This window comes from Anabrus simplex, chromosome 3 (genome assembly GCF_040414725.1).
Source record: "Anabrus simplex isolate iqAnaSimp1 chromosome 3, ASM4041472v1, whole genome shotgun sequence".
Taxonomy (NCBI): Eukaryota; Metazoa; Arthropoda; class Insecta; order Orthoptera; family Tettigoniidae; genus Anabrus; species Anabrus simplex.
The window spans coordinates 136438884-136458143 of NC_090267.1; the positions used below are offsets into that span (position 1 = coordinate 136438884).

The 19260-nt window shown below is 40.2% G+C and overlaps 1 protein-coding gene across 1 annotated transcript in view; it reads left to right on the top strand.

Annotated features, from left to right (window-relative positions):
* Positions 1 to 19260, top strand: part of MED24 (mediator complex subunit 24) — a 359234-nt gene that overhangs the window by 204846 nt on the left and 135128 nt on the right. The window contains exon 11 of the mRNA XM_067142734.2: positions 15517 to 15750. Coding sequence (XP_066998835.1) covers positions 15517 to 15750 — 234 coding nt within the window. The remainder of the gene's footprint in view (positions 1 to 15516; positions 15751 to 19260) is intronic.

The following is a 19260-nucleotide window of genomic DNA, read 5'->3' on the forward strand; positions in this document are numbered from 1 at the left end:
TTGTTATCTTTGGACTCACTTCATTGAACTCATCAGCTTGGGGTGGCTGATCTGGCTGTTCATGACAAAAGGTCTTCAAAGGTCTTACCAGCCATCAGCGTTTCTTCTATTCCCATTAGTTGACGTCTTTCAGTATGCCTCTGTTTTGTATGCAATATCTCCCGGTGAATTCTTTGATTTTTTTTTATGGAGGCTAAATTAGTTGTTTGGTTTTTTTTTTTTTTTTTTTCCTGGGGTGGTTCTGTGTTCTTATATCTTTCTGCCATCTGGAGCTCTTTTACTTCTCTGCATTTTCTTTGACTGCTGTGTTAAGTTCTTCATATCGGTCACAGTCCCTATGCTTCTGTTTTCTTCTGTCGTCCAGAAGTTGTAAGATTTCATCTGTTAACCATGGGTGCTTTTGTTTTCCGAGCTGGTTGAAAGTCCAGTGTCAGTTCCTTTAGTATTGATGAGCATGGTCTTTAGCACTGTCTATTAAGATTCAACACTGGTTATTCCTGAATTGTCTTTAACAATTTTTAAGCTTCAGAGTTCCTTGTGCCCATACCTTGGGGTTGTCAAGTTTCTTCATGCTGATTTATATCGATTTTTCCACACATCTGGTCCAGGCAAAGCGGTGGAGCTTCATATTCATCACAGTGAGATTGTGATGGCTATCAACATTGACACCAGGATATGTTTTGGCCACTGTTACATATTTCTTCAGGTGGCATTTAATTAAGGTGAAATCTATATATTTCTTGATCCTGTGACCCTCGCAGTTTGCAGAAGACTTGTGAACAAGCATCAGGGATACAATTTGAAGAAAGTGTTGATGATACAGAACCGTTGCTCCATGCAAAACTGCACCAGGCAATCTCCTCTGCCATTTCTCTCTCCTAGGCTGTTTTTCCCAATAACATTGCCCTCTGTATGGATATTAATTTCCAAGGACCACTGTTAGCTGCCCTTTTATCAGGAGGTTCATTGGCCTTTCCAGACTGGAATAAAACTCCTCAACCTTCTCATCAGCTGTATCCTTTGTTAGTGTGTATGCCTGGACTACATCCATGACCCACTGAGAATTTTGTAATCTCAAAAGCATTACTTGATCTCCAAGAATTAGGCAATCTATAACTTACTTCCCCAGGTCGGAGCAGATAAACATGGCCTCACTGTATCATTGCTTAAGGTCATCACAGCTGAGTGTAGTATATTACCCCATGTGTTGTCTGCTGTGTCTCCAGGCTCAGCTGAGGCCTAAAATCTTGATATCTAGTCAATGCATTTCTGCATTCACTTTGGCAAGCTTACCACCCATATACAAGCTGCATTAATTCCATCTATCTATTCTTGTCCTTTCATTGAATATTTTTTTATCTCTCAATTCTTCATTCATGATATTCATTAGCATGACAAGGGTCTGGTATGCGGCTGTGGAAACTCCATTTCATTTGTAGGGGTTTCTATTTACTTTCATGTGGTGCAATGTATTAGTAGCAGTGTATCAGTTGTTTCCCTTGGACCTCTTTCTGAAAACTTTGAGCATGTAGCCAATTTTTATGATTATATCTACTTAAGCTCACAGCATATGTCAACCACCATACTGCATTTTTTTGTACATTTTCTCCTGGATTGGCACACATTCAAACTACTTTCTCATGTGTACATTGGAAGTGCAGTCCAATCTAGTGATGCCAGCTGACTATCTCAGAACCATCGTTTCCATGTTACAAACTCAGCATTCCTTTTCTTTTGTTAGCCACCATTGGGTACCATGGAGTGCAACAGGATGTGTGATGGTACAATAAATCTTCAATTTTAGGTGGTTTTACATCAGGTAATTGCCAATGATACCTCTTATCATTCACCACTCCATCTAGGCTGCATTTATACAGTACTTGTGTTTACCTCATCAGTAAGTTGGTCATCATTAGCCATTGTAAATCCAAGATATTTAAACTTCAGTTGTTCCGACTTGTTGTGGATCATATACTGGTTCACTTTTTCTCTTTGCTCCCACATCTTAACCAATTTCAAATTCAGGAAATCTGCTAGGAATGTATGGGTTTTTCAGGGATTTTTTGATGATACAGACCCCTCTCTGATCTGTAGTGAATTAAGTGTCTCTAGGCGTAGGATAGAGAAAGTGAAATCGGTCTGCAAATGAATAAGGGTAGAAAATCTCCAGGACGAGGAAATTAGACAGAAGTACATTAATATGATTCTGAGAAGTTCCGAAAAGTGGACAGTAAGCAGGTTCAGGATCTAGAAAGAGAGACAACTTGGCGAACGAAATAGAACTCAAAAAGAAGCTATCAGTATTAATGGGGCTTATGGAAGAAAGAAAGTAGAACTGGCTGAGTCAGCAAAGGGGATGCATCTGGATGTGCTAGGAGTAAGTGATATTCGGGTAAGGGGAGAACATGAGGAAGAGGTAGGAGATTATGAAGTGTACTTGACGATTAAAAAGGTAAGGGCAGAGTCTGGGGTAGGGCTGTTCATCAGGAATACTATTGCATGCAACATAGTTTCTGTTAGGCACGTAAATGAGCGAATGATGTAGGTAGATTTGGCAGTCGGAGGAATTAGGACGAGAATTGTCTCAGTGTATTCACCATGTGAGGGTGCAGATGAGGATGAAATTGACAAGTTTTATGAAGCATTGAGTGACATCGTAGTCAGGGTCAACAGCAGGGATAGGATAGTGCTAATGGGGGATTTCAATGAGAGAGTTGGAAATAGAACTGAAGGATACGAAAGGGTGATTGGTAAATGTGGGGAAGATATGGAAGTGAATAGGAATGGGAAGCGTTTGTTGGACTTCTGTGCTAGTATGAGCAGTTATGAGTACATTCTTCAAGCATAAAGCTATTCACCGCTGCACATGAAAGGGTAGGGGTACAAGATTCATAATAGACTATATCTTAATTGATTTCAAATTCAGGAAATCTGTTAGGAATGTATGGGTTTTTCAACAATTTTTTGTTGATACTGACCACTATCCGATCTGTAGTCAATTAAGTGTCTCTCGGCTTAGGATAGAGAAAGTGAAATCGGTCTGCAAACGAATAAGGGTAGAAGATCTCTGGGACAAGGAAATTGGGCAGAAGTACATGCATATGATTCATGAGAAGTTCCGAACAGTGGACAGTAAGCAGGTTCAAAATCTAGAAAGGGAATGGGTGGCATACAGGGATGCTGTAGTAGAAACAGCAAGGGAATGCCTAGGAACAACTGTGTGTAGAGATGGGGAAAAGCGAACATCTTGGTGGAATGATGAAGTGAGAGCAGCTTGTAAACGTAAAAAAAAAAAAAAAAGGCTTATCAGAAATGGCTCCAAACAGGAGCTGATGCAGACAGGGAATTGTATGTAGATGGAAGAAACAGAGCAAAACAAATAGTTATTGAATCCAAAAAGTAATTGTGGGAAGATTTTGGTAATAACCTGGAAAGGCAAGGTAGACAGCAGGGAAACCTTTCTGGACAGTAATAAGGCATCTTAGGAAAAGGGGGGAAAAAGGAATTGAACAGTGTTTTGGGTAATTCAGGTAAAATCATAATAGATCCCAGGGAATCACTGGACAGGTGGATGGAATATCAACGTAAAAGGAAATCTTCCGGGTGGTTTTCATGAACAACCGAGCTCTTGGGGAGGAGGAAAATGTTGGTGAAATTTCGCTTGAGGAAGTGGAAAGGATGGTAAATAAACTCCATTGTCATAAAGCAGCAGGAATAGACAAAATTAGATCTGAAATGGTGAAGAATAGTGAGAAGGCAGGGATGAAATGGCTTCATAGAGTAATGATTATATTGGAGTGTCGGTAATGTACCTTCAGATTGGACAAAAGCATTGCACCTATCCATAACAAGGGAACAGGAAGGATTACAACAACTATCAAGGTATCTCATTGATCAGTATACCAGGCAAAGTATTCACTGGCATCTTGGAAGGGAGGGTGCAATCAGTGGTTGAGAGGAAGTTGGATGAAAACCAGTGTGGTTTCAGACCACAGACGGGCTGTCATGATCAGATTTTCGGTATGCGTCAGGTAATTGTAAAATGCTACGAGGAGAATAGACAGTTGTGTTCATATTTTGTAGATCTAGAGAAAGCATAGGGCAGGGTACGATGGGAAAAAATGTTCGCCATACTGGTGGACTATGGGAGTAAGGGTAGATTATTAAAATCAAGCAAAGGCATTTTTGTTCACAATTGGGCTACAGTGAGAATTAATGGTAGGATGAGTTCTTGGTTCAGGGTATTCACAGAGGTTAGACAGGGCTGTAATCTTTCACCTTTGTTGTTCGTAGTTTATATGGATCATCTTCTGAAAGATATAAAGTGGCAGTGAGGGATTCAGTTAGATAAAAATGTAGTAAGCAGTCTGGCCTATGCTGACGACTTGGTCTTAATGGCAGATTGTGCCGAAAGTCTGCAGTCTAATATCTTGGAACTTGAAAATATGTTCAATGAGTATTGTATGAAAATCAGCCTTTCGAAGACTAAATTGATGTAGGTAGGTAAGAAATTCAACAGAATTGAATGTCACATTTGTGATACAAAACTGGAACAGGTAGATAATTTCAAGTATTTAGGATGTGTGTTCTCCCAGGATGGTAATACAATAAAACCTGCCTCAACGGACACCTCCCACCGGCGGACACCCCTCATTGGCGGACGATTTTCTAGGTCCGTAATTAAATACCATGTTGTGTATGATTAATTTATCCCTGTTATACAGACATCCTTTATTACGGATGCGGACACACCATAGCCATGAGAAACTCCAATTAAACATCTTCTAACGGACACTTTCTTTTTCATAAAAACTGTATTTGTGTCCTGTACAGTATGTATTCGCTTGCTTTTTGCACAGGCAGTACTTCCAAGAATCGCAGACACCGTAACTTTTGGTCCAGCCTGTACACATTCTTGGAAAGCAACACTAAGCTACGCTATCACTTTCGGAAGTTGTGTGATCTGACATACTTGACAGCGCTGGAATTCATACCTTTACTGTCAGGTTACTTTTCATTGACTCATGGGCTTTTGATGTGTTCAGTTTTACGTTAATAAGTTGGTGTAAACATGGCTACGAGGAAGTTTTTAACTCTCAAAGAATAGGTAGGCATAGTAGACTATCATAAACGTGAGAAGTGTGGTGTGCGTGAACTGTCCGAAGTGTTCAAGATTGGAAAGACACGGGCAGCTGAAATTGTGAAAAAGAAAGAGGAACTGGTGAAAGAATGGCATTTAAATCGCAACGAACAGCGCATGAAACTGTTTCAAAGTGGTAGTGGAGCTCTCATTGACAAGGCAACGCTAGAGTGGTTCGCTAAAATAAGAAGTCAGAATGTCCTTGTGTCAGGACCAATGATACAAGCAAAAGTGTTAGAATTTGTGGTAGAATTAGGTATTGGAGATTTCAAAGCCTTCAATGGCTGACTAGAATGATTCAGAAAGCGACATGATATCAACTTCAGAGTGATTTTCGGAGAATTCTTCGGTGTTAAGGTGGAGATTGTTGAAAACTGGCTAGAAAAAATACCTTCAATCATAGACGGGTATGCTCCGGAAAATATTTTGAACGCCGATGAAACTGGATTATTTTTCCATGTTTTATCTGACAAAACTTTGTGTTGCAAAGGAAATTGTTGTACTGGTGGAAAAGTTGCGAAAGAACATCTTACGGTCTTGTTATGTGCAGTTATGAGTGGAGAATGGGAGAAGCCCCTTGTGATAAGAAAAGCTGCAAAACCAAGGTGTTTTACGAATATGGACGTTACGAAGTTTGGCATTCAATGGAAAGCAAATAGGAAAGCATGGATGACCAGAGAAATAATGACAGAGTGGCTAGGACAGTGCCGGCCCCGTGGTGTAGGGGTAGCGTGCCTGCCTCTTACCCGGAGGTCCCGGGTTCGATTCCCGGCCAGGTCAGGGATTTTTACCTGGACCTGAGGGCTGGTTCGAGGTCCACTCAGCCTACGTGATTAGAATTGAGGAGCTATCTGACGGTGAGATAGCGGCCCCGGTTTAGAAAGCCAAGAATAACGGCCGAGAGGATTCGTCGTGCTGACCACACGACACCTCGTAATCTGCAGGCCTACGGGCTGAGCAGCGGTCGCTTGGTAGGCCAAGGTCCTTCAAGGGCTGTAGAGCCATGGGGTTTGGTTTTTTGGTTTGGCTAGGACAGTTGGACAGAAAAATTATACGACAGGAGCGAAAAGTTTTATTATTCCTCGATAATGCAGCATCGCATCCAGATATCATTAAGTTGCAAAATGTGAAGATAGTCTTTTTCCCACCAAATGTAACATCATTTTTTTCAGCCACTTGACCAAGGGGTGATCCAGAACTTCAATGTAATGTACAGACAGATAGTGATGAAGCACATAATATCAGAACTTAACGGGAATGAAGTAACCCTTCAAACACTGACAAAGGGACTGAATGTTCTCCAAGCAATTTCGTGGATAACCAATGCATGGAAAAACTGTACAGCCTCAACAATGCGTAACTGCTTTCTGAAAGCTGGGTTTCCCGCTCGTCATGGATATTTACAAAGACTTGTAACAATAAAAATCTTCAACCTTCACTTAGTGAATCACTTAAGCTATGTAAACAGCTGAAGGTATTCTAAAAAAAAGAACGAAACATGTACTGGGTGTAATTAATTAATTTGCTAAAATGCAAATATAAGTATCAAAAAGGTTGAAGATTTTTATTGTTATAAGTCTTTGTAAATAGGATTTGATATGGAAAATGAACCTAATTTCTTGCAAGTGCTGGACATCCCGAAATAGAATCGGATACCCTTCCTGACAGCATGGAAACAAATGCAGCAGGTTACAGTGTACAAGTGAACAGCTATATGGAAATTGATTCAGATATTCCAACAAAGTGTGAGAGTGGAGACACGAAAACGATTCTTCAGTCAGTCCAAGGGAAGAAGGACAAAAATGAATATTCTGACGAAAGCGGGAGTGAAGGTGATGCTAATGACGACTTTGAAGAAAATATGGAAATGAATGTGCTGCCAAGAACCTCGTACAGTGAGGCTCTCGGCTTTGTTAAGCGACTGAAATAATTCTATTATAAACAAAACGAAAAAGGTGTAAATTTGACCCAGGATTTAATTGCACATAGTGAAAATATCATTGCTAAACCGAAATGGACAAAACAAACGAACATTAAGGATTTTTTCAAGTACTAATGTTTTACTGTACTGTGCTAGAGATTGCTACATCTACATAATGATTTAAAGTTTCAAAAACTCGAATGATGTTCTTAATTTTAACATGGTGAACTGTAATAGTGTACAGTGTGCTGAATAGAGGTTTCCATAGAAGTGTTCTTGTGTCTTTAATACAGTACATCGCACCTGCAGCAGCCCATCTGCAACTTTCTCATGTGAGTACAGTGCAGTATATTGTACAATACTGTATACAATATACAATTAAAGGTACATTTGTGGGAATTGTTAACACATACAATACTTGGGTTATTTTGTTCAAACTACATTTAATGGTACCGGTTTCATAACCTCTCTCTGGCAGTTGTCCCTTCATAACGGACATTTTTTTTTGGTCCTGAAGGTGTCCGCTATAGAGAGGTTTTACTGTATAATCGTCGGCTGTAACTCAATCCGAGTATATATAACTTCTTCCTACATACATTGACCAGTTCAACTCAGTTTATGAATGTGTTTACGATGACTAAACAGACCAATCCTGGAATAAAACATACGCCCACACAAATTACACTGAATAGATGGAGGAGGGCAGGTTTGTAATTGACAGAGTTTTCTTGCTTATCGCTTGGCCTCCTTGATGTCTGTGGCGTTCTCTTTCAATCAAGTTGACAGTGGTGGATGTAGTGTTCTGCCACACAGTCCACAGCACATTCTTCCCATGTCTGTATATCTATACCAGTTGTCTTCACGATGTGTTTCAGCTGGTACTTAAAACGCTTAAGAGGGGCTCCATGAGGTCTACTGCCGGAGAAAAGTTCACCATAAAAAATTTGGCGGGGAAGCCTGGTATCACCCATACGGTGAACATGGCCTAACCATCTCGGTCGATGAGCGATGATTGTTGCCTCAATGCTATTTAGCTGTGCTTTGTCGAGAACTCCCGTGTTGATCTCATAGTCCTACCACTTAATATTCAAATGTATCTCATTTTCTGTTGGTAGAAGCGCTCAAGTTTTTTGATATCAGGGCGATAAGTGTCCAAGTTTTACAGTCATACAGCAGCGTGCAAATGACAACAGCTGTGTACACCATGAGTTTGGTATGCAATTTTAGGTTGTTATTCATGAAGACTCTGTGCATTAACTGTCTGAATGCTGCATGAGCAGCCCCAATTCTTTATCAACATCTTGTTCGCAGGTACACCGTTTCAACAAGATGCTTCCAAGATATGAAAAGTGATCAACATATTCCAGTGTTGTGTCTAAGATGGAGATACTGAACTCAGGAAGAGTTAATCCTGGGGCAGGTTGAGCAAGTACCTTCGTTTTGTTTTTTGTTTTTCACATTAATGGCAAGATCTTTAAATATCAAAGCGATCACATGCAGTTTTAAGGCAGTTGACTGACTGTTGTAGTTCTGCAAGTGTTAGAGCAGGAGATGCGGTGTCATCAGCATACTGCAGTTCTGTCTCCTGGGTAACCAGAGTACGTCTTTGTAAGCGAAGTCTTGCCAGATTGAAAAGGCCTCCATCAAAACGAAATTTAATCTCCATGCCTAAATTGTTTTCAGATGATTCATGCAGCATGGCAGCCACGTACAGCGCAAAGAATGTAGGAGGAAGCACACATCCTTGTTTCAATCTGTGAGTGATTGGGAATGAATCTGATACTGAGTTATCATGAAGAACCTGTCCAGACATGCCATCATGAAGAGCTTGAACTAATTCCGCATAATGTTCAGGACATCCAGAATGTCTCTATACTTTCCACATAGCAGATCTTAGTACTGAATCAAAGGCTTTTTCCAGAACATAGAATACTAAATACAGAGCTGCTGTTGCTCTCTGCATTTTTCCTGGAGTTGTCTAGCACAGAAGATCATATCTGTTGTGCCTCTGGAGGTTTGGAAACCACATTGAGACTCGGGCAAAATCCTCTCTGAGATAACTCGGAGCCGGTTTAATAGAATTCTTGTGAGAATTTTACCTGCAGTTGACAAAAGCGATATACCACGTTAGTTCCCACATACACTACGATTACCTTTCTTGAAGATAGTGATGATGGTAGCATTCTTCAAGTCGTCAGGTACCTCTCGAGTTTCCCAAATCAAGAGGATGAGTGTGATTGAATCAAGGTGCAGTAAAGCTAATGCAGTGAGCTTGCAGTTGTGATCAACAGTATTCTGTAAGAAGGAAGTCAGCTCCCGGACGAAACTATCTTTAGACCGGTCTGTTTTCAGACTAACTTTGCTTTACAGGAGTGAAATCTGGGTGGACTCAGGGTATCATATTCATAAGTTAGAAGTTACAGACATGAAAGTAGCGAGAATGATTGCTGGTACAAACAGGTGGGAACAATGGCAGGAAGTTATTCGTAATGAGGAGATAAAGGGTAAGTTAGTAATGAACTCCACGGCTGAAGCTGTATGCATAAAGCTGCTTCTGCCGTAGGGTCATGTGAGGCAAATGGAGGGAGGATAGGTTACCTAGGAGAATAATAGACTCTGTTATGGAGGGTAAGAGAAGTAGAGGGAGACCAAGACGACGATGGTTAGACTCAGTTTCTAGTGATTTAAAGATAAGAGGTATAGTACTAAATGAGGCCACAGCACTAGTTGCAAATAGAGGATTATGGCGATGTTTAGTAAATTCACAGAGGTTTGCAGGCTGAGCGCTGAAAGGCATAACGATCTATAATGAGTATGTATGTAATATTCAGTTGCTCCAAAATGAATTAGCAAACTCATGATGCCATGAGATGTTGATTCTTTTTAAATTTTATTTTACTGTTCATTGACTCTGACGCTCAATCAGCACTGAAGACATGTTCTACTAATTTTGTGTGTTGTAAAATTATTTTTAACTTTTATTTGTTAAATGTGATCAGTTACAAAATAAAGGGAAGTTATTTAAATTTAACTTTCACAAACATACTTTATTGTTCTTTCCATTATTGACGAATAATGTAATGTACCCACTCACAGTCCATGGCACGTACAGTATATGATAGCCATTTCTACTTCCTGAATGGTGCCTACAACTTGTATTGATAGCATGTAACATCTCCTAGTGCGTGTCTCGTTCTCTGTTGAGGTTAACCTTTTAAGTGCTGAGTTACCAGTTGACTGTATGGTACCTTAGTGCTGAGTTTTTGCATTCGTTTATACATTTTTTTGTAGAAGCCTCAATTTTTAACTTATCGGTGGGGTGATTAGCTTAAAATGTTTATAAATGTTGGTTCTTTATAAATCTAAATGCAAATGGAAAATCTTACACTTACCCCCTCTGGGTGGGTGACGCAGATGAAGAATACACCCACGGTATCCCCTGCCGGTCATAAGAGGTGAATAGAAGGGGCCCAAGGGTCTCCCAACTTGGGAGCGTGGGTTGGCGACCAGGGAGCCCTTAGCTGAGATCTGGCATTGCTTCCACTTACTTGTGCCAGGCTCCTCACTTTCATCTATCCTGTCCAATCTCCCTTGGTCAACTCTTGTTCTTTTCCGACCCTGATGGTATTAGAGTATTCGAGGCCTAGGGAGTCTATCATTTTCACGCCTTTCGTGGCCATTGCCTTTCTTCGTCCATTACTTCATTTTTTGAAGTGATGGATCCCTTCTTATTTCTTCTTGTTTCTCTGTCTACTCCCGGTGGGTTAGGGATGCAGACGAAGAATACACCCATGGTGTTCCCTGCCTGTCGTGAGAGGCGACTAAAATGGGCGACCAAGGGCTGATTGTATTAGAACTATGAAACTTTTGTTTAGTACCATCACGCGGGGAACACCATGGGTTGCCTGTACTTGCGAGTAGTATCACTATATTAGGTACACAATAGGTTTGTGATTAGTAGCAGCAGAGAATGGTTCACTGTGGGTTTCCAGTACCCGTGATTAGTACCATTGTGAGAAACACCAAGGGTCTGGGCATTGCCTGTGATTAGTACCACTATATGAACGACACCGTGGGTCTGCGTTGCCTGTGCTTAGTACCCACTATATGAGGAACACCACGGGAATACCGGCGCCCATGATTAGTACACCTAGGTGAGGAACACCATAGTTTTGCGTTGCCTGTGTGGTACCATTATGTGAGAAACACCCTAGGTCTGCGTTACCTGTACGACGTACAATACTTGTGCGTAGTACCATCATGTGTGGAATACCGTGAGTCTATGCTACTTTTGATTAGTATCCCAATATGACAAATACCATGGTTCTACTTTACTAGCGATAAGTACAATTATGAGCGGCCGTTGACCTGTATTTTAGACCCCTTTAGCCAACAAGCATCCTCGATTCAGGATTGTACTTTAGAAGTGGTCTCTTGGTCAGTAATACTTTTTTTTTTTAATGATAGTTTTTGGGTAGGATCCACTGATTGTTTTAAATTCATATTCATCCATTCATTCTTCATGATTTTTGTTTTTATTTCGGTGAGTGGATGATTTTGAACTTTTAATTCGTCATTTCATTTTGCATCATCAGGGCCGGTGACCTAGATGTTAGGCCCCTTTATACAAGCATCATCATCATCATCATCAAATCCTACACTTATGTTCAATATTATTTTGAGAGAAAACAAAATTACACTTTCATGCCCACGCGTACATTTTAAAGAGCCCTAAATAATATTATTTCCTCAAATCTGTAGGCAACTAATACATGTAACTTCTTAGATGTACATAAGTTGATATTGTAAAATTCTAAAACTGGAATGTGGTGATAGTTAAATGTTTTCTGTTGATTGTTTGTGATGCCAATTTGTTCAACTATATGCACCAACTCCACTGGAAAAAAGTTTTTAAAACATCAAAGATTTTCGGGTTGTCATCAAACACTACTTAGCCCTCAGAGTCTGTCACAGTTACTTGAAAGTCTGGTGGAGAAAAGTAATCTGTCCGCCACGAAAATAGTGATAAAATAGCTTTTGAACTCGCCATGCTTTCTTCTTTCATTTAGGAGAAGGCTCTGTTTCTCTCTCACATACAATATTTTCGGTACTCTCTGTATCACTCTCATTTTAAAATCGCTTAACAATTCATTAAAATCATCTCTGTCATCACTTTCCGCTGTGGTTAATAACTGAAAGATTCTCTGATCTGAAATAACATCGCTGCAAAAGCAACTAGATTGTTGTTGCGCCATGTTTGTATTGAAAAGGTGGAACCTTTCTAGTTTTTCCTATCTTCCATTCTCAGTTCAATACGGACCAAAAATGAAACTCTTATGTTTAAATGTTTGTTTACATCACAGATGAACTCCTCGGACGCATTAGCATGGGTAATCGAGTTTTACTGTAGCTCTTTCAGTAAATGAACAGACTATATTATCATCAAACCTATTTTGTCTAGCAGATAAGTAATTATTTTTCTGTTGTAAGAACCAGAGATTAGAAGTGTAATGCCAGACATTGAAAGTCTGGTGGAGAAAAGTCTCTTTGGTCACATATATACAGGGAGCCATGTTAGTGTGGAGTTCACATTCTTGAGAATAGAACATTACAGTGTTCACAAATTTCAAAGTGCTTTTTTGAATTAACATCTGCATAGACTGTACTTTTCCAGCCATGAATCAATCTGATTTCACTTTGCCACATTTCAAGACAAGCTTAATTTTTCATCAGCCGTGAATTGGGGAATTGAAACTTAGCTCTAAAAGTATCTCAAGTAAATCAAACCTAAAGGGTTTTTTTTTTTTTTTTTTTTTTTTTTTTTTGCTAGTTGTTTTACGTCGCACCGACACAGAACCTAAAGGTTTAGGGTGTGAAATATAACCTAAAGTTAGTACACTAATGCACAATTGAATTAGAGATACCTGGTTATCAATCAATCAATCCAATCAATCAATCAATCAGTCGCATGTAGTACTCCCTTTCACCCATGACAGGGACTCCCCAAGATACTGGAAGCATGGAAGGTCATACTGTTCATTACCACTGCACAACCTCTGGTAATGCACAGAGATTTTTGAAACTGGATCAACCGTGCGCACATCTCTTTTGACAGCATCCTGGATGTGCTCAATAGAATTGAGGTCTGGTGACTTGGAGACCAGGCAAGCATCCTAAGATCATAATCTATAATAATGAAAGGAAGTGTTTGTCTGTGTATGTGTGTTTTGCATGTGCACAATGCCCAGCAAAATCTACAGCATGCAGAGATCTGAAGTTTTGCACATAGGTAGATGGAATGAACCTCAAAGCCAGAATTTTCATTTTCGCTTTCGTTGGTGAGTTATGAATGGAAAACTCTAAATTGGGATTGGAATAATATTTATCAAGGGGAAATGCTTGATAAATATCCAGGTGTATTGGGATATGACAATCCAACGTGCTGTCACCAAGATTAAATGCATAGAGTCACTGTCGCTAGACAACGTACATAAGATAGGTAGAGAACACAATTCAAGGAGTCATTTTACGTCCATGGTGTAGGAAGCCGTTTTGGGTCTTATATGGTGTGAGGGCATGTGACATTGTTGATGGTTATTCGTCCATCGGATGGGGGCGTAAAGTCTTGAGCTATTCGAGAGGAGTGTGCTATGTACCGACACAGGGTTTCATCCTTTTCATTCTTACTATCATATATCATATCATTCATTTCATCTCATTACTCATCTGATTAGGTTGACGTCATGAAAGTCATACTCCATATCTTAAGCATTGAAAGTAACAACATAATAATAAAAAAATAATGTATTTCATGCAGTTTACGTCAAAACTATGTGAGTTAATAACTATAATGTTTTAATTTGCTTTTAAATAAATAGTTTAGAAACATCTAATGGTTGAATTAATAAACGCAGGCACATGCTGGTATGAAGATAAAGTTGGAATTCAACAATACAAATTGAGGCAAATATTCATTTATAGGATGATGAGTAAGGGATTGGAATAATATTTATCAAGGGAAAATGCTTGATAAATATCCAGGTTCTTTGAAAACGTTTAAGAAAAGGCTAGGTAAACAACTGATAGGGAATCTGCCACCTGGACGACAGCCCTAATGCAGATCATTGATTGATTGATTGATCGATCCTCATGTCCATGGAATGGTCTTGGAACCCATCACAGTTCAGGTGCAACTGGACATTGCATTATCTTACTGGTCTTACTGTATGGACAGGTCTCCTACAGTGCGCTGGAGGTGAACAGTTGGGTGGACATGATCTGACAGCAGGTTCTTACATTGTTTGTTGGTGAGGGCTGTTGTTAGATGTACCAGGGGGTTCCATTTCATCACACGTGAACAGTCCCCATACAATGATACTGCTACCTCCGGCCTGAACTGTTTCCTGCTGACATGGTTTCTCTTCTAGAGCTTTGGCTCAACAAAATGTAAAGAATTTCTCCTTGTTTTCTTCACATGGCTAAAGCCCAAAAACAACATTATCATGTCTGTTAATACAGGCTATGAAAGCATCAATCTTAAATAAGATAATCCATTGTGACGTGTGTTTGGTGTTGCACTCTTACCCTGCCATCAGGGTGTACAAACTGGTACCTTAACTTACTTGTCCTGGTGATATTTCTCTGTGCTTTGAAAGTTCAGTGGTGTTGTTGCTGTACTAGTGTCATTCTTTGTGCCTTGTGACATGCGGTGAGCAGTGGTACCCAAATGGAATGGTGGCCTCTGTATCTCATTGTGAGGTGATGGTCTTGGATAGCTGCGTACACTTCGTTGTTATCCAGCATTGAATTTGCGAATAATCTGTTGCATTGTGACCTGTTTATTTGTTCTTACAATCCAAGTCAGTTAATGGTGACCCATGTCATCAACATGTTGTACTCCATAGTAGTTGACCCTGGCAATGGTGGTTTTTCCCGAATCTACGTACTCACGGTACACTCTGCACACTACACCAGTACACTCGTGTCTTCTTCCTTAGGTGCTGAAGCTCTTTTCAGGCACACCCCCAATGGAGGTGAGCTGCATGTACAATTTTAACCACATACCATCCTTCTTGCCATTCTTAAATTTTGGGCAGTACCGGAAATCAAAACCGGGCCTCTGTGGACAACAGCTAATTGTGCTAACCGTTATGCTACGAAGGCAGACACTCTGTACACTGTAGCCCATGGAAAGGCCATTGCCTATACAACTTCAGTGATGGAAAAGCCAAGATATTTGGCACCAACAATCTGGCCACAATCAAATGTGCCAAGATCTCTTGTCTTAACCGTCCTATGCTCACCTGTTGTACAACCAATGTGAGGTCTGACAACACCACTGTCATATACCATGCCAAAGTATTACATTTGCCGAGCCAACAAAGGCGCAGTTTTTTCCAGTTGTTCATCAGTGTATTTATCTGACTTATCATGGGAATTTTGTTTTGTTTTTCAGGAGGCATTACTGAGCATGCTCTGTCAAGTACTGACTGGGAAGAGCTTTGAACTTATTCTGGCTGTTGCTACTGTGGAGGGAAAATTGAGGACCTTCGTCACAAAACTCATCAAATTCAATGAATGCAGTAAACAAATTGGTGGTGAAGTTGGAAAGGCCTCGCAGACCAGAGCCATGCTGTTTGATGTCACATTCCTTATGCTGTGTTCTATTGTACATACTTATGGTTCAGAGGTGAGTGTCCATCCTGTGCATTATACTGGGTGAACCAGATGCCCTTATTAATCGTGTGGGAATATTACACATGTGTGGATGATTGTTGTGCTTTGCTAATGCTGTATGTTCAAAATTGGACCTGTACATTACTTATTTTCATCACTATTGGTAGTGTAGTATGAAATATCTAACCAGGGTATTTATGTAGCTGATTTTGAACGAGAATCAAAAGGGCACCAATAATGGTATTGCAGTGGATGAAATCAACCATACGCTGCGCCAGTGTACATGGAAACGCAAGACACAACTGTTCACAGCTGAGTGCTGTACCAGCATTCTGCAGTCCCTGCTCCAGAAGAACATGCAGAAAGATGCTATCAAGGCTGTCAAGGTACCAGAAATCAAAACCGAGCCCCTGTGGACAGCAGCTAATAGTGCTAACCGTTATGCTACGAAGGCAGACACTCTGTACACTGTAGCCCATCGAAAGGCCATTGCCTGTACAACTTCAGTGATGGAAAAGCCCTGATATATGGCACCAACAATCTGGCCACAATCAAATGTGCCAAGATCTCTTGTCTTAACCGTCCTATGCTCACCTGTTATACAGCCAATTTGAGGTCTGACACCACTGTCATATACCATGCCAAAGTATTACATTTGCCAAGCCAACAAAGGCGCAGTTTTTTTCCAGTTGTTCATCAGTGTATTTATTTGTCCGTAATGAATACAGATTTCACTTTGCGATTACGGCATTACAGTCGAAGGGGAAATTATTACGGAAAAGCAGCATTATCACGATAAAAATTTATTTCTATGAATAAAGGAAAAAGTTAAAAAATGATCAATCCCTTACAGCATTACTGGTCAACCCTCCTTGTTTCAGTATTTGTAAGTTGGCAACTAAACATATTTGGCGGTTATTTGGTCATCACTTCCTTTTGTCTCCCGCAAACATTGTGAAATTACAGCCAGCTACATAGATATACGCTGCTCTCTTAGCTAGAATGATGCTTCAAGTCGGTCATGAAGTAGGCTCTACTCCTTGCTCTGTTGTTTTTCAGAGTGCATGTTTGGCTCTCTCTTTGTTGTGTGCATAGACGTGAGTGGTATATTTAGTACGTTTAAATTCTAGTTATCCTAGTCATTGATTCGAAAAGAAGTGATTGGTTTTTTAAAATGAAGCTGAGCAAATGTCAAATTGCATCTTCTTCTTAGAAGACAACAGTGTTACAGAAATATTGAGATGGTTGCACAAACGAATGGCCATGCCTAGTTGCTTCACGTGTTAGTGAAAACCATGTGTTCTGCAGTGTGTGTTTGTGTGATTGCTCTGTGGCTCACAGTGGAGGAGATGATTGCAGAGGACACATAGAATCCAAGAAACATCACACATACGGTGAATCAAAATTACAAAACCAGTCTGTTTCATCGTTCTTTGTAAACAATAATGAAACTGCAGTGACAAATGCTGAATTGCTGTTCACATCATTTATTTTAGAGCATAATATTCTGTTATCAGTTTCAGACCATGCTAAAAATTTATTTAGATCAATGTTCCCTGACTAAAATATTTCAGAAATGTGGTTGTGCAAGAACTAAGACCTCTGCTTCAGGCCTTTTTCTTTGGCTACTGGTGGCAGTACAGATTCAAATGTGGTTAAACTTTATCCTATAGTTGTCTCTTTCTTTAATGCTCAGAGAGGCCAAATATCAACTCTGCTATTGTCATTGTTAAGAGTGTACTGACAACACAGGCGAGGGAATTTTCTCTGTTATTAATAGCGAATTGTCTTCCTTAGCCATTCCATGGGAAACTTGCATTTCTTTTTCATCTGACAATACATACACAGTGATAGGGGCAAATAAAGGTGTTGCCAAATTTGTGAAGGACAGGTATTCTTCTGTATAAACAGTAGGAGGAAAAGGAAATGCAATTTTCCGTGGAATGGGTAAAGAAGACAATATACAAAACACGCTGAAAGTATATCAGGCTGCTTGTGGCATAGAGGGTCGCAAAATTTTGAAATATGTTGGTACACGTTGGCTCTCGCTTCTTCTGTCTATTAGTGGCGTTCTTGAGCAGTGGGAAGCTTTGAGACGCATGTCTTGTAGTGAGCCCCACTATAAAAATGATAGCACCAAGCAGTTTGAAACTGTAAAATATTTCTTACAAGACCCGCACATAAAACTGTTTTGCTATTTTCTTCAGAGTGCACTTCCTGTCTTTAACTCAGTGAATTTATTTCTGCAACAAGATGCTCCAGCCATACATCTTCTTAGGAGTAAACTTACTCATTTTTGTAACTGACCTCTTGGTCAGATTTGTTCAGCTATGTTCTATTTAATCAGAATCTACCTCTCTTTTGAGTGTTGAATTCAAGAGGAGGAAATACCAGAAAGCCAAATGAGGACTTGGTAATTGAAGCAAAAGCCAGGGCACACTTGAAAGACAATGACTGTGATGAAGAGATGTTTTATAATTTTGTAAGAGAGTTTTATATGGCAGCTTGCAGTTACATTATCAGGAAATTTCCCCTTGATGATGAATTTCTTCATCATGCCGAAGTTGTAGACATCTTTCTCAGAATGAAGGTTTCCTACTCATCTCTTGAATATTTTGTTTGAAGATTCCCATGTTTGATCAAGGAAAGTGAACATGAAAACCTTGAAGAGGAATTTGCAGTTTACTAGTGTGATACTTTCCCTGAATACAACCTGCGACAATAAAGTTCGGTGAATAATCCTGTACTATCAACATAGATGAACAATGCACGACTGACCTTACTGTCCTTCGAAATAGTCCCCTCCCATAACTACACGCTGCTGAGATCGGCGATACATGTCCTGGAAACTTTGCAAGAAGGCTTCCTTTTGGATGGTGTTCAAAACCCTTATCACGTTTTGTTCGATGTCAGGAATATCTTCAAATCTCTTTCCTTTCAAAGAGAGTTTGAGTCATGGGAATAGGAAGAAGAAGTCTGGAGGATTGAGATCTGGCGAGTATGGGAGATGTTCAAGTTGCACCACCCCCTTTTTTTTTGCCATGAACTGTTTGACGATATTGGCTGTGTGTGGGCGAGCGTTGTCATGGACAACAAACCGTGAACCTTGTTGTGCGTACTGGGGTTGTACCCGGCGTAGACATTTCATGAAATGGGTCAACATTTCAATGTACCGTGCAGCATTCAACGTCATTCCCTCAGGTAAAAATTCCTTGTGGATAATGCCTTGACTATCGAAAAAGTGATGAGCATTGTTTTGATGCATGACTTTTCGGCTCTGACCTTTTTCCGATGAGGGATCCCGGACAACGCCATTCCATGCTTTGCCATTTCGTTTCAGGGTCGTACCTGAAACACCATGTTTTATCCTCGGTGACAATACAGTTCAAGAAATTTGGTGTCGCATCTGCAGTTTCGACAAAATCCTGTGAAGCCTCTAAACGTGCCCGCTTCTCATCGTCAGTCAAGTGATGTGGCACAAGCCGAGAACACATTTTCCTCTTCCCTAACTTCTGGGTAACGA